Source organism: Dichotomopilus funicola, assembly GCF_033296635.1.
Source record: "Dichotomopilus funicola strain CBS 141.50 unplaced genomic scaffold C8A04scaffold_39, whole genome shotgun sequence".
Lineage (NCBI taxonomy): Eukaryota > Fungi > Ascomycota > Sordariomycetes > Sordariales > Chaetomiaceae > Dichotomopilus > Dichotomopilus funicola.
In genome coordinates, this window is record NW_026944060.1 from 1 (window position 1) to 22,432 (window position 22,432).

Sequence of the window (22,432 nt, forward strand, 5' to 3'; positions counted from 1 at the left end):
ACGCGTTGTGCCAAGGAATGTTCGACCCGCTTATATGTTCGGCTCGCTTATAAGGCACGTTAGGTTATCTTTACTACCTCTTTAATATTCTCCCTTCTTTTCCCCCTTTCCCTTATTCCCTACCTTTCTATCCTTTACCTCCCTATAATCCCTTTCTTTCTTCTAAACTTTATCTAGAATTTATTATAAGCGTTTTTAATTACATTATCTATTAATATATATTTTATATTTAACTTAATTTCTAACTATAGGGCCTTTTTCTAAAAATAGACTTTAGTGTCTTTTAATCTTTTACTTTAATAGAGGTCTAAAAAGAAGATCTTTACCTTTATCTTTCGATACTTTATTAGAATTAACTTATAGGTTTTAATAATAGTCTTTATACTTTTATTTTAATCTTTTATAAAGTCTTTAATAATATCTTTTACCTCTTTATCTAATTCTATTAGCTAATAGTAGTTAAAGGTATTAAATATAATTATACTTTTAATACATTTAATATAACGTACATTATAAGCGAGTGACCCACCTTAACACATTTTGGTCTGGGAGCACCCAGCAAGATGTTGAGAGTCACGTGAATAACACTAACAATTTCTTAGCAGATTTTAGTGTATGACCTAACCAAAATGTGTGTGTTAAGGTGGGTCACTCGCTTATAATGCACCTTACATCTTTTAAACCTTTAAATCTTTATTATAATCTTTAATAAAATAAAGCCCCAAGTCTTTAGTTTTTTTTCAATATCTATTAATAAGCCCTTTATTTTAACTTCTAATCTAACTAGACCTTTAGGAACTATATTAACTTTTATAGGTTTATAGTACTATTATCTTCTTTTCTTTTAAAGGCCTTTAATATTATTTGTTCCTTTTATTACCTCCTTCCACTGTTAAATAGATTAGTTTATATTTTTAAAGGGGAAAGGCTATGTTTTTTAAATATCTATCTATTATAAATAGATCTTTTAGGCCTTCTTTAACTATTTAATATATACCTTTAGGCTTTTTAAAAAGCTATTAGATTTATATTATCTATAAAACCTGCTAAATTAATTATTAGATATATTTCCTTTAAAGTTTTATAGAGTAATATAATATAGAGGATAAATAGGATTAATAAAAGTAATAAACTTTATAAAACCTTTACTATTATTAAAATATATTTTATTATCTAACTATTAAAGTAAAGTATTATAACCTTATCTTTTAATTAGATATTAATTTAATAAACTATTTAAAGTAGATAGTCCTCTACCTTTTAAATAGTGAAAAGTCTATTAACGTATCTTATCAGCGAGCTGCGCATATCACCGAGCTGCGTACGCCCCACCACTCTGCAAACACTATCCTCCATTGTAGTACAACAACACTAGGAACCAACGATAATTACATCAGAAATAGCTGAATTAGAGGCTTCTATAGCCTCCTAACAAGTGCGGGCATTATGGCCAGGCTTGCCGTATACACCATAGTACCGAACCTTTGTACGAGCCCCCCCTGTACTACTACTATCTGGCTTCTTTTCTTGCGCCACCTCCCCAACCACGGCCTTCTGGTCTAGTAGATCCTGTATATCCTGTACCGTAAGCGATCCTCTAAGCTATACGTATGTTCTTTTGGCTCTCCGGCGCTTGCTTAATACCTCGTTGGCCTTACGGAGCGAAGAGACCTCAGAGTATAGTAGAGCCACCTTATATATTATAGCTATTATACCCTTAGTAAGCTGGTCTATAATAGCTAATATTGAGGTTAGGGAGCTGTTTTAATAGTTGGCAATATAAGTCTTGATAAGTGTTAACTACGAATTGGCTTCTCGAGGGTTGTAGGGTGTCTAGAAGACCTAAGGTTATATAGTGCCAGGCTATAAGATTGGTGGTATTGGTGTAGAAAGCTTGATATCTAGCTTAGAAAGCACCTTCCCTGGATTGTATGGAACAAGGCCTGTACCTACGAAGCCACCCTGGATATTGCTCTTGGTAATAGAGGTGAAGAAGGCTATACGAAAGATATAGAGGAACTCAAGCTTACTTATATAGTTGATATATATATATATTAAGTCCTCGATCTGGCGGCTATATACCTGTTTCAACGGCCTAAAGCAGCTAATATCGAGTAGCTGGAGGAGGTACAAGGAATATAGAGGCATATAGAGCGTAATAATATTGTTCTATTGGTAATAGAGCTTAAATTCAGTCGAGTAGTAGCTCTTGTGGCTGTCGAGGATCGATAACCGGTATTTGCCTTTTCTACAAGGTGCTATATAGAAGTCAAAGTACTTGATCTAATCCAAGCTAACTATATTGGTAGTCCAGCTATTGTCGGTAGTTGTAATACGCCAGTCGGCTGGGAGGTTGTACTCGGTATACCAGTTGGTAAGGTGGTACTATACAGCTATAATGATAAAGGGGGGGATCTATATCTTCTATACTAGTAAGTCTTGGTAGAAATGCTCGTTCAGACAGCTTAATTATATACTGAACAATAGCCTTCTCCTCGGAATTAGTAAGCCGGCGTAAGTTGGGTATAGTATTGCGTCGTGCAGGTATACCAGCGCGTCGGGAACGGAGGGTTGATTCTGGTACGTTGTAGAGCTTAGCTGCAGTTCGAAGGCTTAAGTTTCCGTCATTTCGAATAGCTTTAAGGGCCAAGATTATCCTCGCTTCCTTTGAAGTAGGAGGCATATTAGGTTGTGGAAAAAATTGATGTAAGGTATAGGGAGGGAGCGTTGTAGTGGGGCGTACGCAGCTCGGTGATATACGCAGCTCGCTGATAAGATACGTTATAGTTAACTATATTAAATATCTTTAAGATATCTAATTATTAAAATAAGTTATTATTTTTTACCTTTAGACCTTTTATATATATATTACTATTAACTACATTACTATCTTTATAGATCTATACTTCTAGTTCTTTATTCATTTATTTAATAATAGACTATAGACTTTTATAACCTTTATAACCTCTTTTATTATTAAAGCTTTAATAATCTTCTTTATTATTAGTAAAAGGGTAATTAGCTAATATCTTGTGAAGGTTTTATATATCTCTAAAGTCTTTTTAAGCTTCTATAGTATTATTTCCTTTATTCTTTTATACCTCTTTAAAAACTATCCAAGTTTAAAACATATCTGTATTAATATTACTAGCACCTTTTAAATATCTTTAAATATAACCTCTTCATACCAAATATTTAAGTTTATTATTAAATTAATCTTAGATATTCTATATTTATAAAGTTAACTATTAGATTAGGATAAAACTAACTTATTAAAGCCTTTACCTTCTTTTTATATATAGTAAACTTTAGCCTTTCTTTTAATGTTTTAAATATAAAGAGCTTTAAAGGATCTAATAGTAGGAAGCTTTAATATTTTATCTATTACTTTAGGGACTATAATAATATAATATTATTAATAGCCTTTTATAATATAATCTTTTATATCTAGATCTTCCCTTCTTTAATCACCTTCTTTACCCTTTAAAAATATTAATTAAACCTTTTCCTTCCTCTCTTTAAAGGTACTATTTTAGATTCCCTCTTTACCCTCATTACCTCTGCTTTTATCTTTTATATCTCCTTTATCTATTATAGTAACCCCCTTCCCTTTATTACTTTATTCCTTAAAATAGCTATTTCTATAATCCTTTAAATCTTTTCTATTAGTTATATAAATACTCCTTTTAAGCCTTTTACCCCTTTCATCTATATTTATAACCCTTATTCCCCTTTATCTTTTAGTCTTATTAGTTTTAGAATATGAGTTACTTTAGCCTTTATCTTCTCTTTATTTATTATCTTCTAGTTTTATTCTTTTAATTAAAGCCTTTATACCTTTAATCCTTTTACCCTTATCTCTAAAACCTATAAGTAATAGTTTAATTACCTTTATTCCTTTAGACTAAAGTAAATAGTTATAAAGTCCTTTAATATCTATATATAATCTATTTTAGAGATATAGTACTTTTACCTCCTTTAGAGACCTTTAATTATAATACCTTTTAAGATTTAGAGTTTAAAATCTTACCATAGAGCTAAATCTAATAAGACTTTAACTTTAATACTATATTATTTAAACTAGTCCTATCGTAGATAATATAGATTAAAGTCCTTTACTAGTATTATCTATCTTTATAAAGACTATTACTTCTATAAGGTTTAGATTACTTTAATATCCTTTTTAAAGCTATATATTAATTAAAACTTTATCACCTTTACTTTTATCCCTAGGAACTATATCTGATAGAACCTCTTCTTTATCTTATAATCCTACTACCTTATATTAAACCTCTTATTAATAAATACTACTATTAGCCCCTTTAATCTATATATTAAATAGTATGTTATACCTTTTAACTAGTAGGTTAACCTAGTCTATTAATTAATCTAAAGGTCTTAGATTAAAAGAATATTAAATTAAACCTCTTTTAAAGCTACCTTAAGATATTCTTTATTCCTCTTTATATTTTATAACAGAACTTTAACTTTTATTTAAATCTATTATATTATCCTTTCTTAATTAGTCTTCTAAAGTCTATTAGTCTATCTATCTCTATAATATAGTTATTATCTACTATAGTAGTAGAGTAATTAGTGTTAAAGGCCTCATTATTAGGTTTAACTAGGTTTATAATAGGTCCTTTATTACTATTAAAACCCTCATAAATTGGTCTTTAGTCCTTTAAATCTTTAGATACTTTACCCCTATCTTATAATACCCATTTTCCTCTTCCTACTATATTAAAGCCCCGTTAAAGGTAAAAAGCCTATATCCCTATTCCTTCTTTAGACCTTATTCTATTATTCCTAGCTAGTTTAAATGTCTTAGGTTTATATTAATATATCTCTTTAACCCCGTTCTTTACTTTAACCTTTTCTAGATACTCTTTAGCCTATATTAGATATCTCTTTCTATAATTAAAGTATTTATAAAGTATTTAGCCTTAGTTAATAGAGTATAAGGCTTTACTAACTTTCCTACCTTTCCTATAGGCCTTTACTTCATATCTATTATCCTTTATTATCTTTAGGTTATTTAATAGCCTAAACTTTACTTTCTCTACTATTAATAGGCTTATAGATATTCCCTCTATAATCCTTTTACTAATATTATATAACGTACCTTATAAGCGAGCTGAACACTCTCCACCACTCTATAAACACTATCCTCCATTACAGCATAGCAACACTAGGAACTAGCTACAATTACATCGGAAACAGCTAAATCAGAGGCTTCTATGGCCTCTTGACATATACGTGTATTATAACCAGCTAGAATATAATACTTTACCTATCTCAATCTACTAATAGTATATACCTATATTTATATTAAAAAAGGGGATAAATGAAAAACAGCTTTTAAGACGTCTTATAGATACTTTAAATATCTGGTAATACCCTTTAGCCTTATTAATATATCTATAACGTTCTAAGCTATAATCAACTATATTATTTAACCTTACCTTAATAAATTTATAGTATACTACTTAAACGATATTCTTATCTACTCTAAGATATTTAAGGAATACTAATAATATATATAATAAGTATTTAATATATTATATTAATATTAAATATCAGTTAATAAAGGGAAGAGCGAATTTTATATTTAAAAGATAGTCTTCTTAGGCTATAAAATCTTACCTAGCAAGGTTAGGATTAAACCTTAGAAAATCCAGGTAATTATAGAATAGCTAATACCTATTAACATTATAGAGGTTTAAGGATTTATTAGATTTATAAACTTCGTCTGAATATTCATCTAAAACTTTGGTAATATTGTATAGTTATTATATAAACTTACTAAGAAAGGGGCTAAATTTAAGTAGGGAGATATTTAGAAGTAGGCATTTAGAAGGATCTAATAGAGTATTCTAATAGATCTAGTACTTTAATTATCAGACCCTAATCTACCTTTTAAGGTAGAGGCTAATATATTAAACCTTATAATTAGAGGGTAACTCAGATAGAGGGATAAGAACAGGAAGTTATATCTAATAGCGTTCTTATTAAAGAAGCTAGATAGACCTTATTTTAACTACTCTATTTATAATAAGGAATTACTTATTATTATCGAGGTATTTTAAGAATAGAGACCTTACTTCAGTAGGATAACCTATCTGGTATAGGTTTATACTAACTATAAGAATCTTAAATACTTTATAACGACTAAAGTCTTGAATAGACAATAAACTAAATAGGTAGAATTCCTATTGGAATTTAACTTTGTGATCAACTATAAGAAGGGTATAGAAAATATGTAAGTACATACCTTAAATAGGAGAACCAATCACTAAGACAATAATACCCTAGAGGACTTACTAGTACTATTATAATAATAGATAGATGGTATATTTTACTATACCTTATAACCAATTAAAGACTATAAGATTATAGCTATTTAACAATAGATAGAGGAAGAAGTACCCCTATAACTGTTTATAGAGTATTATATAATATTCAGGGAAGAAAGAGGAGGACGAGAATTTTAAGGAACTATTACTAGTAGGGAATAGGCTAACTAGGAGATAGACCTAGAGGTAAATATCCCTAGCCTATAACTGAGTCATTATTTTTTCCGGTTATATCAGCTATATTTGCAATGGTTTCTCTTATACTCTTAACAGCCTCTTGAACACCAACGAATCTGTACAGTCCTCCCATGGGTAACCAATCTCCTTCAAAAACCGCTGCAACTCCGTAACCTCATCATCGGGGCAAAGAATGCCTGTCAAAACCTGGCCAATATCACCGCCCGAGTTCCGGTAGTGGAACAAACTTATGTTGTATTTCGGCCGTAGAGTCTGGAGAAACCGCTCCAATGCACCGGGTCTTTCGGGGAAACGGAACATGTACAATCGTTCATTGTGCACGCTTGATCGGCCACCAACCATGTACCGGAGGTGACTCTTGGCTAGCTCGTCCCCAGATAAATCCGTCACATCCATCGTCCCGGATTCTTTAATGCGGCCGATAATATTCTGCAACTCCTGGATTCGCTGGCTCCCTGGCGCCGTGAGGGAGATACCAACTAACACGTTAGCTTCGGCTTTGCTGGCGTAGCGATAGCTGAACTCTGTCACTGAGTGCGGCATGATGGAATTGATGAGTTCCGCAAAGGCGCCCGGGCGCTCCGGAATTTTGGCGGCCAGTAGGGCTTCCCGTCCCTCGCCATACGTAGCTCGAGCCGCGACGAAACCCAGCCGGTCGAAGTTCATATTTGCGCCAGATGCGACGGCCACAACTGACCGGGTTGGGTCACTAGATGGGTTTGCGGCAACCCACTTCTTGAGCCCGGCAATGGCAAGGGCCCCCGCAGGTTCAACAACGGATCGGGTGTCTTCGAACATGTCCTTGATGGCGGCGCACGCCTCGTCGGTGGTTACCCTAACCATCTCATCCACTACTTCCTGGCAGATGCGGAAGGTCTCCTCGCCCACTGTCTTCACCGCCGCACCGTCGGCAAAAAGACCGACATCTTTGAGAAGGACTCTTTCGCCTTTGTTGAGGGACTGCGTCATGGCATCTGCGTCGTAGGTTTCTACTCCAATAATCTTGACGTGCGGCGCAATGCGCTTCACATAAACACCGACACCGGCAATCAGGCCGCCACCTCCAACGCAGCAAAAGATGGCCTGTAGTTTCTGGAGGTTCGTCTGGGAGAGAATTTCCATGCCAATGGTACCTTGGCCGGCAATGACATAAGGGTCGTCGAAAGGGGGGATGTTGATGAGGCCGCCCTGCTTTTCTCGCCGGGCGCACTCCTCCTTGGCCTCGTCGAAATCAGCACCGTGCAGCACCACATGGCCGCCCATCCTCGAAACATTGAGGTGTTTGATGCTAGGCGTGCCCTTAGGCATCACAATAGTGGCCGGAATCTTTAGCTTCCTAGCAGAGTATGCGACACCCTGGGCGTGATTCCCGGCGCTGCAGCACACCACTCCTCTCCAAGACTCAGCACGGTCTAGGTGCGCCATCTTGTTGTAGGCACCCCTCAGCTTAAAACTGAAGACGGGCTGTTCGTCTTCTCGTTTCAGCAACACGTTGCACTCCAAACGGTTGCTGAGATTCACCGCATGGACGAGCGGGATTTCGTTACACACCTCTCGCACCCGAGGGTAGGAGGTGATGATGAGGCGCAGATACTGGGTGGGAAAAGATTATCAGCCGCCACACACCCGACTAGGGCCTCGAGACCGTGTCAAACTCACATCCGGGGTCCCGTTTGGCAATAGAAACTCATCAGGGACAATCTTTTTTACATGTGTCTCTATGTCCTCAGTGGCAAGAGTTGGCCTTGCGCTGTATTCCGTCAGGGCGAAGCTACTAAGGGATGGCGTCCGGGCAAGAGGCTCGTCACTCTTTGTTGCCGTCTGAGTCGATTCATCTTGGACAATGGCCATCGAACCGTTCGTAGATGAGAAGGCTTCCGCTGCCGCATCGAGGTTGTGGAATCCTGACGACGCCATGTTACTGACGATATCGCTTAGTATCTCGACTCTCTACGTCTCGTTGAGAGAGCAGCCCCCGAAGTCCGGTTTTCGGCCTTCGTCGATAATTTTTAGTGGAGCAATCGTGCATACTTCGTGGTGTGTAATTACACATCTGACGTGTTGTTGAGATGCTGGTACCTTTTTCTTTGTACCCCTGGCATGTTTTTTTTTGGTGGGGTTTAGGTACGTACCGGTAGTTACTCTGAAATGATCCGATAAAAATGGCCCGACAAATGGTCCGTGCCCACCCAAACATGAAATTCAATGATGTCTCGCATTTCTCAGCTCCCCGCCTCGTCCCAGTGTTGATGAACGCCCCCACCCCCATATCTAATTCGATAGGCAAAACGGCGTCGAACGTATTGAACATGTCAGATGACCAACCGCTGTCTGGTCGGCCACTGCCGTCGTCCTTCGACCATGACGAGTAAGCGAACCCCGAATATCGCGACAGCCTGTTACCCCTTCTCTTTTTCGCCCTCGATAGAAGCAGGACAACGGCTCACGTAGAGCCCCCACAGGCGTTACAAAGAAACACCATCACAAAAAGTTGTACGGAAACTTAAAGAAGAGCCTTTTATTCCAATTTTCACGACACTCACGGTTGTTGCCCTTGTGAAGGCTATAAAAGCCATTCGGCGTGGCGATAGCCATGAAGCCCAGCGCATGTTTCGGGCCCGCATTGCCTTTCACGCATTGACGGTCGTATCAATGTGCATTGGAGGCTGGTATTACGCCGAGGACCGCAACAAGACAAAAGAGGCGTGGCAGGCTGAACAGCTCGCGAAAGCGGAGGAGCAGCGGGCGAAGTGGATTCGGGAGTTGGAGATTCGAGACGAGGAGGAAAAGGCTCTCCAGGAGATGCTGGCAAAGAAGCGGAGGCGTGCGGCTGGCCGCGGGGGCATCGCCGAGCCAAAGCCTCAAGGTGTCGCTGCCCAGGCGGAGGCGGCATTCAAGGCAGCCAACAACGCTCCGGCTGGCTCGGAAGCTTTGGGTGTGACAGAAGCCCAAGGCCAGGCGAACAATGCCGATACGAAGTCAAAAGTTCCTCCAGCATCATTGGGAGGCTGGTTGGGAGGATCAAATACGCCCGGCCCAGAAGTAACAGCAGAAGACAAAAAGGACCAAAAGCCTTGATTCAGCAGTTGAATGTGGGGAGGAACACTGGGTCTTCTATCACACGCATATGTACGATCGGTGTACGAACACATAGGTATAAGGCGCAAAGGACTTCAAGTCCAAGTAAGAAAGACATGTGCCCCAGCGTTTGGGCAGTTTCATGTGATATTGCGCTTCTGGGGGGCATTTTTTCATAATTCGTGGTGTGATCGATATTGAGACTGCGATGGGAGCAAGATGATCAAATCACGGCCGCCCGGTTTAAGCCACGCTACCGCCACTTCTGTTGGCCCCAACTAGCCCTGCCATTTCTAGCAAGGCCCGATCAGCTTCAATGTCACCAGTCCCAAGGTTCACCCTCCTCCTTGCCTCGGCTTCCCTCGCTTCCCATGCCCAACGTTCAGTCTGGCGCTTGGCTTCCTCCTCGTCACCGAGCCCCCATACCTCAATGCTGGAAACCTCGAAGCGATCTTGAAAGTCAAATTGCCTGGTCGCGCTCGCCTGGAACGCGCCGCCCTGGGACGTATAGTTGTGGGTGAAGACCCCGTACTCAAAACTATCCTCAACCATGAGTGACACCGGCCCCAACGGCATGATATTGGACCGGCGGTAGGCGTGTATTGGCTGTGGTGGCGGGCAGCCAAAGGACACGCCCCCTGGTAAGGAGGATGGTGAAGATTTCGTAAAAGATGCGTAGTCCTTGTTTATCGTGGATGCGTGAAATACATCATGAACCGGTTGCAGTTGAAACATCACTGTTTCCTCGTTTCCAAAGCATTCGCGGTAAGTATGTTTCCATGGCTGACTCAAATAGACTCCATATGTCAATCTCTCCTCCCTCTCGCTCTCGTTCTTGTTGCCTGGTGGAAGGCGCTGAGCTGGGATTGATGAAAGAAACGTCGAAGCAGGGCCGTTTTGAGACCGCCCGGTCTCAGCTGAAAGGCGCGTCCCGCTCACGAGTAGCAACGTGGGCGCCCGCCAGTTGAAGACCCTAGATTCGAAACTTCCCATGCTGAAACCATCCTCGTCACCAGAGTACAAAAGACGGAGCCTTCGAAATAGCGAAGTGCCGGTAATAAAAAACGATAGCTGAGACAAAATGCCGAAATTCATGATGGATGCCGTGCTTTCAAACAGGGGTTGGACGGGCTGTTGGGCCAGGTTGGCTGTAGTCGGGGGGTCACCAAGGTGCCGGTGGAACTCTAGGTTCTTGGAGAACAAGAAATGCTCAAAGAGGGCGGTGAACCCGTCAAAGATATAGGGCATGGACGTCAATATGACCGCTCTGAAGCGGCCAAGTCCCACCGCCGGCACTTCCCCGCTACCGAGAAAGGTCTCAAGGACACAATCCGCGGTGTAACCTAGATTCTCTAGGTCATCCTCGGACAACCGGGTCGAATATGCCTCTAGGCTTTCCTGTGGACCCAGGGGCGCAATAAGTAACAGTAAGAGCACGAGTTTCCGCATACTGCCTGCCGGGATCATGGAATCGGGAGTTATGGACGGCGCCATGTGCCCATAAGGTTTTAGGCAGCCCAACGCCTCTAACGCTGAGAATACAAGACCGTCTTCGTCAAAGTCAGCGCCTGGATTTGAGTCCTCCTTCGGTTCGTCGACTGTCGACCCCGATATTGGACCCGTGCCGGGAGTTGTCCCTCCTCGCCGTTGCCTAGTAGACGATGAAGGGTGCCGTGCGAGTTTGGACTCAGATAGGTGCCGGTCAAGAATGGCTAAGCCCCCGAATAGTAGCTTCAACCTGTCGCTAGAGCCGCCTAAGAGGACTTTGCGGTACCTGCCAGTTAGTATCGTGATGACTATCACCATCTGCTCAAGTCCGAGAATAGCTGGGGCGTCTTGTAGGAACGGGAAAGCTCCAATGTAGGACATAATTTGAAATAAAACAGTAGAGACATCGAGAATTTCTGGTAGTTCCAGGAACTGTGCAACGGTATCCGGCTTGAGATGGCCGACCTGGCCTGCTAGGCCGGCGAAGACATCTTTGAGGGAGTAAAGTTCAATGGGTGTGAAGCATTCTTCTGCAAATTTCCCGGCCTAGGAATATTATGAGAATCAGAGGGCGGGTTAAAGACCGTGTTACAGAAGAGCACTTACCAGCGCTTTGTTTAACTCCTCATGTGAGAGAGAAGCCGTCGTCTCATTCGACAAGCCCTGCCCCATCGTGGTTGGGAGGGATGGCCTGCTTGCATCGAGCGAGGGAGACGGTTAATTCCGGTGTTATTCGTCCGGCAATACTTAGGCCGGCTCCTCGCCCCGTTGAAGACCGGGAAGAAGAAATTGCGAGTCGAATCGAGTGGGAAGGGAAAAGTAAGTCTGTGTAGGTCCTGCGTTCTCTGTGCTTAATATTAGTTGGTTGGATGGTGCAAGAGGCCCAGGCGGTGGCACAGAACAGCCCCACCTAGAGCATCGCCGTTGTGATTAGCTCCATGTTATTTGACAGCTTGACGGCGGAGCGTCGGGATTGTCCGGTCGAGAACTACATACTCCGTCGTCCATATCATCGATATCAAATATCGCTCTATCATATTACTTGGGCTTTCCGCGATTGTGAATTACACACCTGCAATATATGGGCTCACTTCTTCTGCCGGTTGACTATTTTCGGTTCGCAAATTTAGAGTTAAGACACTACATTTGAAGCCAATCATTCTTGGAGCACATGACCGTAGACAAGCATGTACATAGTACGAATACACTACAAAGTTTAAATGCTTGGTGCCAAACAAGTATTCGGGCTCTACTGTGACGTACATGAGGCCGGGGTTGGAAAACGGGCGGGCCGCCCTGCCTCAAATTGACAAGGGATGTTGCGGGGTCTCTGGTGGCCCTCGGGCATCGTGTTGCTTTGATCCCAACTTTCCACGTCGGTGCTGGGGGTTGTGATCGTTGGGCCGATCGATTGTCCAGCCTATCATATGTAGCCCGTTGAGGCAACTTGCACATGCAGTACACTCGAAAGAGGAGGTGTAACCGTCCGCCCCGACCACATCCTTTCTGCCCAAGGAGGTACAAAGTAAAGCTGTTCCCGCCTTGTTAGACTCTCTCGAGTTTCATCATCGATCGCTGTGCAAGTCGTACATTGCTTGCAGGTTAACCATTTCTCAAATATTGGCTGCCGGAACGAGTTTCAATTCACAAGAGTCCACTACGAAATATACAATCGCATAATGGCCGATAAGGGAGAAAGTAACAAGGTCGTTGACGAGACTCCCATCTCGCCTAGCCGGCCTAACACCGAGCGGAAGAACTCGTTGGAGTTTCACTTGAGTCATCGGCCAGATCGCCAGGAGCTTGTCAACAGTACGCCCATTTTTCGGAAACCCCTAGTAAGCGTGCCTGACATATCATTGCTGGATTCTAACAGGCGGCCTTTGCCCAGAGAACATTCTCCCTGCATCGACTGCTGCGCCCGGCCTCCAAGCACACCAGAAAGAGGCAAGTAGCATTGCTCGCTCCTGAATACCCTCCCTAGCCTCTGGCTGACAGCTCCCCACTTCCCACTAGCTTGAGAAACACATGCGAGCCGATTCATTGAACGAAAAGATTGCCCATCGGCCGTCCCCGGAAGCCTTGATCAAGGAGGGCGTTCTGCACGAGGACCCGCGGTCAGCAGATGACAAGTACAAGGAGGCGATTGAGGAGGAATATGCCAAACGCGAGGGTGGGGCGTGAGGGCCAGATCATTGTTTGAGGATGGCAGCATATAAATATGAAAAAATCCTGTAACCTTCAGGTCCGTGGCATGTATTCGTGCCCGTTGCCCTTGTTACTATCCCAGTTCTCGGGAGAGAAACTGTAAGCGGCCAAGCTACCTACTACGCGGGTGAACCGGTATGTCGGGATGGGCAGCCGGGCATTGTGATCATGTACCAGCTAATTACCGGTGAGGCAAGTTGGGATAGCCGCAACCTTCCATCGATAATTGTTTCTAAGGAGTATCCTCAGGCAATTGGACTCTTGGATGCAGTGGTTTTAATGAGTACATTCTCCCAAAGTCAACCGAGCAAGGGGTGATGAAACGAACTACGGCTATCTACCTAATAAAGTCCATTAAGACAACTCGAAAACCCCGAATTAGGACCCAAAACGCCAACCCGGACCCTTCCTCCATTGCTGGAGATGTATTTGACACACTGCTCTACAATGGTGCAGGAATCATGGCCCGTCTAAAAGCCCCGAAATGCATGAGAGATAGCAGAGAACCGAACCAATCCCAAAAATACTGCAAACAACCGAACGGTGCCGAGAAAACAATGCTGGCTGCTGGCCCCAAGACCCCCTTAACACATTCGAATTTTACTTCGTGTAGTACCGGTCTGAGGATCTGGGCTCGCTCTTGTCCGGGTTGGGCTTGTTGTGGTGGACAACGACAGTCTCGGATCCACCACGGGAGTTGCGAATCTCCTTGATGTCTGTGTAATAGCTTGCTGTTGGTGCGTCAGTGATTCGTTCAAGGAAGCGATGGGCGGAAGGGGTAAACCTACTGGATGAGCCGGACCGGTATCGCGCGTCAGAAGTTGACCCGGACGAGGAGTTTGTCTGGCTGGACATCGAGGCGTAGGCAGTGGATGATTTTGGGGCCGACGAACTGGACCCGTGGCTGCCGGACTGGATGACAACGGCGCCGTAGCTCGTGTAGGGAGACATGTTGTTTGGCTGGTAGGGTTATTTGTACTTTGGATATGTTCCGGAGTCAATGGACGGTATTATGATCGATGGGGACAACACGGTCAAGTATAATTCTTGCTGGGGTCACTGGATAAGTAGGATAGCCTTTAAGTCAGGAGCATCGTGGGAGAATCCGTGCTTAAATACATCCCTTCACAACATAGCCACCCCGGCTTGTACTCGTTTCTTCATCACATATTGCCCACATTGGATATGAGCGGACCATCCGAGGCGGACGGACAGGCATGAAGGCCAGTCGCGAGGTTAGGCGACTTTCGGTGAATGCCCTCAGGCACACCACAAGGCCACTTTGATGCCTGGTAATTTCCGGTCTGGATATGGCTAGGGAACGACCAAAGGTGGCAGGGCACTGATTATGAGTCAATGGACCAGGGGACGTTTGTCTTTTGAACATTCGCAAGGGCAAAAGGTAAGGCTAGGACACGAAGCCTGTCCGACAAATGGACGAGATGGGCTGAGTTGGTGAGAGAGGCCAATCAGGATCAATCCCTTTCGAACAATGAGCGACCCGCACGCTGCATTCCTGTATTCCTGCCCTTAACTCGAACTGGCGGACTGGAAGTGCGGTGGCGAATCTGGTGGTGGTCCTCAACCGTGGCACAGCTTGATGATGGAGGACCGACAGAGCAGCGGGGGACGGGGGCCTGGGAGACTGCTCAAGTCCTACGTACTATACCTTACCGTAAGGTATTTATGTATTGGAGTGTATAGGTACATGTATGTAACCAAGCTTGCCAAGGCAGGTACCGGCTTGCCGCAACCCACGCGAACAAGGTACCTACACGCAGCGACAACACAAATACATAGGTACCTGACTGAGTAAAGCCCCGAACGGACGCTCGTCGCTGTTGAGCGACTGAGCAGCGTGATTTTGCCTAGTGTTGCCTGAGTTACGCACCTGTGTTTCGCATCCTGCCTGAAAGGAGAGCGCGCTTGGCGGAAAAGTCTTGTGATTGGGTCGGTGACTCACCTGAATATCCAGGCAGCACAGGAAGCCGTATCAAAGGTCTCGGGGAAGGAGAGTGAGGCCCGGCGAAAAATCGCATGCAGGCTTCGACGACGACGGATTGATCTTCGACGAGGGTTCGATTGGTGTCTCCTCCGAAAGCTTGGCAGGGCGAGCAACCTGAGGCGGACGGTGCCCAGGTGCCCGGCTCCGGCGTGATCAGTTCGAGATGCGGGTAGAGAAGCGCCTCCCACCATTGGGTTGCCCGAAGTACCTTGGCTCACTTGGTAGGTCGGTGCCAGATGGAGATTAGGTACTTTACATGTGTCCATGGAAGCTCGTTGATGGATCCTGTGGGTTCACTGCAGCACGTTCCAGGCCTTCGCAGGACATGACGGCCGACGCCCACGAATTCGAGACGCCTGGGACCTGCGTCAGGCTCGGCAGTGTGGTGTAGTGGGTCCTCCACCACCTGCCGCAAATACTTGGTCGGTGGTCACGCTGCTGTCCTGGCAGCCTGGGCATGTGAGGGAGGTAGGGAATGAGGTTGAGGTGGGTTGTGGCTGAGGTGCCAAGGCGCGAAGTGCCTCCCCTGCCCGGCCTGTGGGTGATCTGGCTGGTTCACGCGCAAGCACCTTGAGGTTGTCGTTTTACTACCTCTCGCACCTAGCTCGGGCATACGTTAGCAGTTTCCACGACCGGCCAACCCTGATTGAAACTACTCCTCGCTTTCGCCTCGCTTTTCGTGCCGCCTTATTTTTAAGATGCAGATCCTTTTGTCACTATCCTTGCTGGCCTCCGCCGCCGTTGGCGTTCTGGCCACCGATGACTTGAAGATTGACGTTACAACCGCCGTCGAGTGTGAGCGCCGCTCGCAAAAGGGCGATACCGTCAAGGTTCATTACCGAGGCACCCTCCAGTCCAATGGCCAGAAATTTGACGCAAGTAAGATCATCAACGCCTTCCACTCTTCACAAGTGCTTGGTTTCCTTCTAGGGCGGCGATGGTATTAGGTTAGATACCTAACTAATCTCTGTGTAACTTTCCCAACAGGCTATGACCGAGGGTCACCGTTCAGTTTCAAGCTGGGCGCTGGTATGGTGATTAAAGGGTAGCCCTTTCCCCTCGAATAATCGGACGTACTCGCGAAGGAAGCTGACAGAAGACGTTCCAGATGGGACGAAGGCCTGGTCGACATGTGCATTGGCGAGAAGCGGACCTTAACCATTGCCCCAAGCTATGGTTATGGTGACCGGAGCATTGGCCCCATCCCAGCGGGTTCTACTCTAGGTACAACCTCACTCCCTTGTTTTGATTCCCCTACGCGCTTGCGATGCCTATTCCCGTGTCCTCTCTCCTGACTTGGCTAACCGTTCCCACCTCTGTAGTATTTGAGACCGAATTGATGGGCATCGACGGTGTTCCTCAGCCCGAGTCTATCGTTACGAAGTCTGCCACCGATACCCCCGCCTCGGAGGAAACTCAGAATGTGGCCGACAAGGTTGCAAGTGCGGTGAGCGAGGCTACTGAGGCGGTGAAAACCGTGGTTGCCGACACCGATGATACCCAGGAGCACAACGAGCTTTAGTCTTCTCTCGAAGAAGAACTGTTGTAACTTGGGATATACCTCTGTGCTCTTTGCGTCGCGGAAATAACGGGGGAGTCTTGGTCGTTGCAAGTAAATTAGCCGATGTGCGACGCTGCCATCTGGCTTTTGCCACATTCTCTGCCACATCTTCTTCCACCTCGTCGCACACCCACATCCAATTCCAGATACGGCACTCATTTCCTTAGTGGTACTGAAGCGTTTAGGCGTTGTCAGGAGCCGTGCGCGCTCCTGCAAAACGCGGGCAGCGGTTTGGTTCGAGAAGCTGACTTGTCATGTTCACATCCTCTCAAACTGGTGAGGAGGGTCTGCCATGTTCTTTGTTCAACCAGGGGCTGGGCAGGGGTAGTCCCCCACCGCTGGGAGGCGGTCTGGATCGGATAAACTGGTGGAACCGGACGTCACCCCAGGTCCGAACCATTTTCTGCTACCCAGCCGATGGTCGTTCAACATCACTTCCGGGTGGCCTGTTGACCTGCTCGACCGGCCGCGGGAAACGAGGCTGGCAGCCTGCGTTTTGCGCCTACATTATTTTTTCGACTATTGTGTACACTTTGCTTGGTGGGAGGCCAGAGGCTGTAGCGGGCGTCTCCACGATTCAGCACAGACTCGAGACCCAGCAGCTGACATTTGCGTCCTCGAACTTCTCCTTCAATATCTACTATTTGACCCGTTCATCATAGCCTTGATGAACAGTGCTAACGATGCCTTCTCCTTGGCATTGTGAAATCAATGATGAACGGCCACGAGATGCCTCGAGGCACCCGCAATTGCGATGCTGGCTTCCGCCTCTAAACTTTATCACAATCCACTATGCATATTTCATCACCGTCTGCCTCATCTCCTCGCTCATCTTCTGGGGTTCGTCCAGCCCAGCCCAGAGCATTAGTTACACTGATAGCTTATTTCTCGTTGTCAGCGCCATGACCGAATCCGGGCTCAACACGGTGAACCTGAGCCAGATGACAACATGGCAGCAGATCATGTTGTTCCTGCTCATCATTTTTGGAAGCTCGATTTGGGTTTCAATCTGGACTATTATGGCACGCAAACATGTCTTCGAGAAGCGGTTTCGGGACGTGGTTCGCGCCGAACAGATGCGCAGGGCAACTCGCCCTGTGGCTACAGTCGGGTTATCGAGACTGCAACGCCTCCTGACATTCTGGAGACTTCCAACGATATCATTACCACGGTTCCAAGTCGCGTCGTCCCCGATGCTTGAGTACCCTGAACCGTTAAGTGCCGCCCGGCCTCACCAACCTGGCATCTCACCCAACAATAGCAACGGCGATACCGGCAACCCATCGAGCGGGGGGGTTACGAGAGAGGGCCCTTTCGCACTTACACATATCGGTTTCGCCGACGCTTATCAACCTCGCGGCGCTGTTGCTACGGCTGCCGAGCATCATGGGGAGGAATGTGTTCCAACGCGTAGGCACCGCGATGGAGAGGATGGTATTGCAACGAACAAGAAACATGAGCTGGGAGGGCGCGATCTCTTTGTCCATGGTTGTGACGGAAGGAACTCGCAGTTCCACGGGCTGACAAACGAGGAACGCGAGCGGCTTGGGGGCTGCGAGTACCAAGCACTTTGGGTACTCTCTATTGTCGTGCCGCTGTACTTTGTCCTATGGCAGGTCTGTGGCTGTGTCGCACTCGGAGCTTGGATTAGCCGCATGCAACCGGAGGCGCCGCTTCGAAATGGCATCAATCCGTGGTGGCTGGGCATCTTCAACGGGGCGTCCGCGTTTAACAACTCGGGCATGTCGCTGCTGGATGCCAACATGGTTCCGTTTCAAGAATCGGGCTTTGTTCTCGTTACCATGGGTCTAATGATTTTGGCGGGGAATACCGCCTACCCGGTATTTCTAAGGCTCGTCATTTGGTCTCTTCGCAAGCTCCTCGTCTCGATGACCAGGGAGGACGAAGCTACGAGCTTGAAGGACACCCTCGCGTTTATTCTCCAATACCCTCGCCGGGTGTACACACACCTCTTCCCCGCTCGTCCAACCTGGTGGCTCGTCTTCATGCTCATTCTCCTCAACTCTATTGATTGGGCAGGGTTTGAGCTCCTCAATATTGGTAATCCGGGCATGCAGCACATCCCGTCCAACTATCGTGTCCTGGATGGTTTGTTTCAGGCTTTAGGTGCGTACGGGCATTGCCCAGATATCAATCCCGTTTTCCCAAAGGTTACGCTGACCAAGTCTGGATTTTAGCTGTGCGTTCCGGCGGGTTTTATGTTGTTTCGATCCCTTCTGTCTACATCGGACTACAGGTCCTGTACGTTGTTATGATGTACATTTCGGTGTATCCCGTTGTCATCACTATGCGACACTCGAATGTGTATGAAGAGCGCTCGCTCGGCATCTACACTAGGGACGAAGTCCTAGACGTCGGCCCCGAGCTGACCCCCACTCTCTCAACTCATAGTCGCCATAATCGTGGCAACACCGGTTCAATCACCGCTTTGGGGCGAGCCATCGTTAGAAAGACCTTGATCCTTCATGGAGTGGGCGCCCGGCCAACCCCGTCAACCCTAACGAACCAAGGCCTCGAATCCCACATCAGCTTTATTGGTCAACAAATACACGGCCAACTCGCACACGACCTCTGGTGGCTGGTCCTTGCCATTCTCGTCATTGTCACGATCAATACGGATAAATTCCTTGCCGACCCCGTCAACTTTAGCGTATTTAACGTCATTTTCGAAGTCGTCTCAGCGTACGGTTGCGTGGGCATCAGCGTCGGCGTCCCACAAGACGCCTACAGCTTCAGTGGCTCCTGGCACACCGCTGCCAAACTTGTCCTCTGTGCTGTCATGCTCCGCGGCCGCCACCGTGGGTTGCCCGTGGCGTTGGATCGCGCTGTGCGGTTGCCTGGCGAAGAGATACAGCAAGAGGAGGAGGTAGACTATCAGATCCGGAGGAGCGCGACGGGCCGTAGGGCAAGCATGGATCCTTAGAAGTTGTTTTCTTATGAGCTATGTCACGACTGAGGGCGGAATGTGTGTGTTCATTTAGCTGGGAGTTGGTCGGGGAGGCGTTTTAGAGGACCACGGAATAATGGGAAGTTGGAGTTCAAAGGATAGAGGTAACGATTAGATCATAGAGCACCAAACAGGTGCAAGAGGCCGTTGAATAGAGACTGCTGCGGCCGACGTGTTGGTTGCCCATATTTAACGAGTATCATGGGCTTAGGGCCGAGGGGTATTTTCTCTTAAGTTGGCTTGGTATGAAAACTCACTCCACTTTCTAACGTTTACCCGAAACAAAGCTTTTTCTGTCGACGGTCTAGTGACTCTCGAGGCCGTGCCCTCTTCTTTTCCTTCCCCTTACTTATCTCCGAGGTTCGTCTCTCCGATTGTTCTGGCGGCGACCGCCGCTGTGCGACCGTCCCTTGCTGGACCGCATCTTTAATCATTTGCCGGGATAGGCATAAGTCGATGTGCGCGTTGAACTGACGCTCGTCTGCAGGCTGAGGCCAGCCACAAACGGGGCAATCCCATAGCGTCTCCTCAGTTGGGTCGGATGGGCTGTCGCGAGGGTTGGGGACATCCTCCATCTCCTGCATCGGACCCGGACTGTCCGGTCCCCCGTTCTGACCGGATTCCGAGCTACGTGGAACAACGGTAACCTCCCCAGTCAACCCTTCCCCCGTTGCTCGCCGGGGATTGATACCATCAGCCTGACCATCCCCAGTGTTGCTACCCTCCTCCCCCAGTTCGTTGGAAACCGGTTTCTGGGGCCGTAATCCAAAAAAGGCTCTTGTGTCCGGCTTCTTTGTGCTCACGAGCTGGGTACACCTTAGTCCCATCAGACGTATCTTCATGCTTGGGATCTCTTGCTCCAACTTTGCCAACATGGGCAGTGAATAGCTGTACAAATCGTCCGCTAAGCACACAGCCTTGGGTGGCACAACTTGCCGCGTTAGCACCTCGAAAGTGTGAAGCTTGACTTTGATACAAAGCGTACGGCCTTTGCATTCGGCACGCTTCATGTCTGCTTCCAATTCTTCGGCTATACGCCGCAGCGTCTCCCGCAGCCGGACTGGGTCACTCATGTCCCGAAATGTTCTCTCCGTACCCACGCTCTTGCGCTCGTATCCCTCCGCCGGCTGAACGTTTGTTCTGCCTAAGCCAAGATGACACCGAAGAAGGAACTCGTGCGTCTTTTGACCGAATAGTCGATCGATATATTGCCGATGCACATAGATGTCGCCGCAGGTACGCATGCCCACCGAGGCAAGCTCTCTCTCAAGAACCCGGCCGATGCCGTTCACTTTGCGGCAAGGGAGATCACGCATGAATTGCATGATCACGGACCGCTCGCGGGGGAGGATGTACTGGCCATTCGGTTTGTTCATGTTAGAACAGATTTTGGCCAACCGTGTGTTGGCTGCGATGCCTGCCGAGACAGTGATTTGCGTCTTTTCGAATATTTCACTCCTCATCTGGGCGACTGCATCGGCCGGATCCATGTTGTGCTTGGCGCAGTATTCCGTGATGTTAAGATATGCTTCGTCAATGCTGGTACTCTCGAACCGCGGATCGTACTCTGCCAACACCTCCCTGACCTCGGAGGCCTTTGCGGAATACTTGCCAAAGTTGAGCGGAATGATAATGAGCTCAGGGCAAAGCTTCTTGGCCACAAAGCAGGCCATGCCGCTGCGGCATCCAAACTCCCGGGCGACGTAGTTACAAGTAGTCAGCACCCCACCACCTACGGCGAAAGGGAGGTCTCTGAGCTCTGGGCGATCCAACTGTTCCACTGCGGCGTAGAACGCATCGCAGTCGACGTGAACAATATGCTGTGTGAGGTCTCGGGAGAGCTCCAGTTGAGCAAGTAAGTTGTCGGCCGCCCGGAGCTCCCGGCTAAGATCCAATACCTCGAGCTGGCGTTTCTTTGCGAGAATAGCCTCGATTTTGACAGTCAATAACTTGTCCCTTGCCTCTTCATGGTCGAAGAATTTAGACCCTTTCGAGGCATTGTAGATAATCTCTGAGACCTGCATTTTAAGAACGACAGCTTTCGGTTAGCACAGAAATTGTGAGAGGGGGGAAAGGGGAGGATCCGGGGCAAGCTTGCCTTGGACTGGTCAACAGAATCTTGCCCAGCCTTGGTCAAGGACGGCCCTAATAGGGAATACTTGAGAGAAGCATGGTCGACCGATAAGCCCCCGCTCGGTTCCTCATCCTCTGTAGTGGACTTGTCATTGTGGACTGTCGCGAATGTCATTTCCAAGTTTTGGTCATGTATCTTTTGAACCGGGTTAGTACGGCAGAACTAAGATTCATGGCAGTAAGGAAGCACGGCTTTCACAAGCCACTGGCGGGGTAAATATCTCAGTGCAGCCCGAAGAAGCGAAACTGAGGTTGTCGTCAGCATTTTGCTGCGACGACGCGACGGCTTCGCGTCTCAAACCTCACGTGATGGACGCCATCTCACGGGACCAGGCCCCACAAGAGATTAAGTCCAGTGCGGCGGAGCGCCCACGCGCCCTCCTGCTCGTTACGAACGCACAGACCAACACTTTAAGTGGCTTTCGCGATTTCGCGTC

The 22,432-nt window shown here is 46.6% G+C and overlaps 7 protein-coding genes across 7 annotated transcripts; 3 read left to right on the forward strand and 4 right to left on the reverse strand.

Annotated features, from left to right (window-relative positions):
- Positions 1-6,614: 6,614 nt before the first annotated feature.
- On the reverse strand, positions 6,615-8,471 carry C8A04DRAFT_29414 (tryptophan synthase beta subunit-like PLP-dependent enzyme; the record flags this gene model as incomplete). Its single annotated transcript, XM_062781002.1, has 2 exons — positions 6,615-8,147; positions 8,214-8,471. The coding sequence occupies 2 exons, from the start codon at positions 8,469-8,471 to the stop codon at positions 6,615-6,617; spliced, it is 1,791 nt and encodes a 596-aa protein (XP_062636206.1).
- Positions 8,472-8,863: 392 nt separating this feature from the next.
- On the forward strand, positions 8,864-9,632 carry C8A04DRAFT_37885 (uncharacterized protein; the record flags this gene model as incomplete). The annotated part of the gene is made up of 2 exons (XM_062784039.1): positions 8,864-8,922; positions 9,017-9,632. The coding sequence occupies 2 exons, from the start codon at positions 8,864-8,866 to the stop codon at positions 9,630-9,632; spliced, it is 675 nt and encodes a 224-aa protein (XP_062636207.1).
- A 243-nt stretch (positions 9,633-9,875) lies between these two features.
- On the reverse strand, positions 9,876-11,792 carry C8A04DRAFT_37886 (TLD-domain-containing protein; the record flags this gene model as incomplete). Its single annotated transcript, XM_062784040.1, has 2 exons — positions 9,876-11,666; positions 11,727-11,792. 2 exons carry the CDS (start codon positions 11,790-11,792, stop codon positions 9,876-9,878), a joined length of 1,857 nt encoding a protein of 618 aa, XP_062636208.1.
- A 1,007-nt stretch (positions 11,793-12,799) lies between these two features.
- On the forward strand, positions 12,800-13,304 carry C8A04DRAFT_37887 (uncharacterized protein; the record flags this gene model as incomplete). Its single annotated transcript, XM_062784041.1, has 3 exons — positions 12,800-12,932; positions 13,012-13,067; positions 13,137-13,304. The coding sequence occupies 3 exons, from the start codon at positions 12,800-12,802 to the stop codon at positions 13,302-13,304; spliced, it is 357 nt and encodes a 118-aa protein (XP_062636209.1).
- A 624-nt stretch (positions 13,305-13,928) lies between these two features.
- Positions 13,929-14,279, reverse strand: C8A04DRAFT_29418 (uncharacterized protein; the record flags this gene model as incomplete). The annotated part of the gene is made up of 2 exons (XM_062781003.1): positions 13,929-14,059; positions 14,117-14,279. The coding sequence occupies 2 exons, from the start codon at positions 14,277-14,279 to the stop codon at positions 13,929-13,931; spliced, it is 294 nt and encodes a 97-aa protein (XP_062636210.1).
- A 1,752-nt stretch (positions 14,280-16,031) lies between these two features.
- C8A04DRAFT_37888 (cation transport protein-domain-containing protein) lies at positions 16,032-19,838 on the forward strand (the record flags this gene model as incomplete). Its single annotated transcript, XM_062784042.1, has 6 exons — positions 16,032-16,212; positions 16,321-16,378; positions 16,442-16,557; positions 16,656-16,775; positions 17,570-19,021; positions 19,228-19,838. The coding sequence occupies 6 exons, from the start codon at positions 16,032-16,034 to the stop codon at positions 19,836-19,838; spliced, it is 2,538 nt and encodes an 845-aa protein (XP_062636211.1).
- Positions 19,839-20,134: 296 nt separating this feature from the next.
- On the reverse strand, positions 20,135-22,110 carry C8A04DRAFT_12825 (uncharacterized protein; the record flags this gene model as incomplete). The annotated part of the gene is given in 2 exon segments (XM_062777477.1): positions 20,135-21,900; positions 21,915-22,110. The coding sequence occupies 2 exon segments, from the start codon at positions 22,108-22,110 to the stop codon at positions 20,135-20,137; spliced, it is 1,962 nt and encodes a 653-aa protein (XP_062636212.1).
- Between the last annotated feature and the right edge of the window lie 322 nt (positions 22,111-22,432).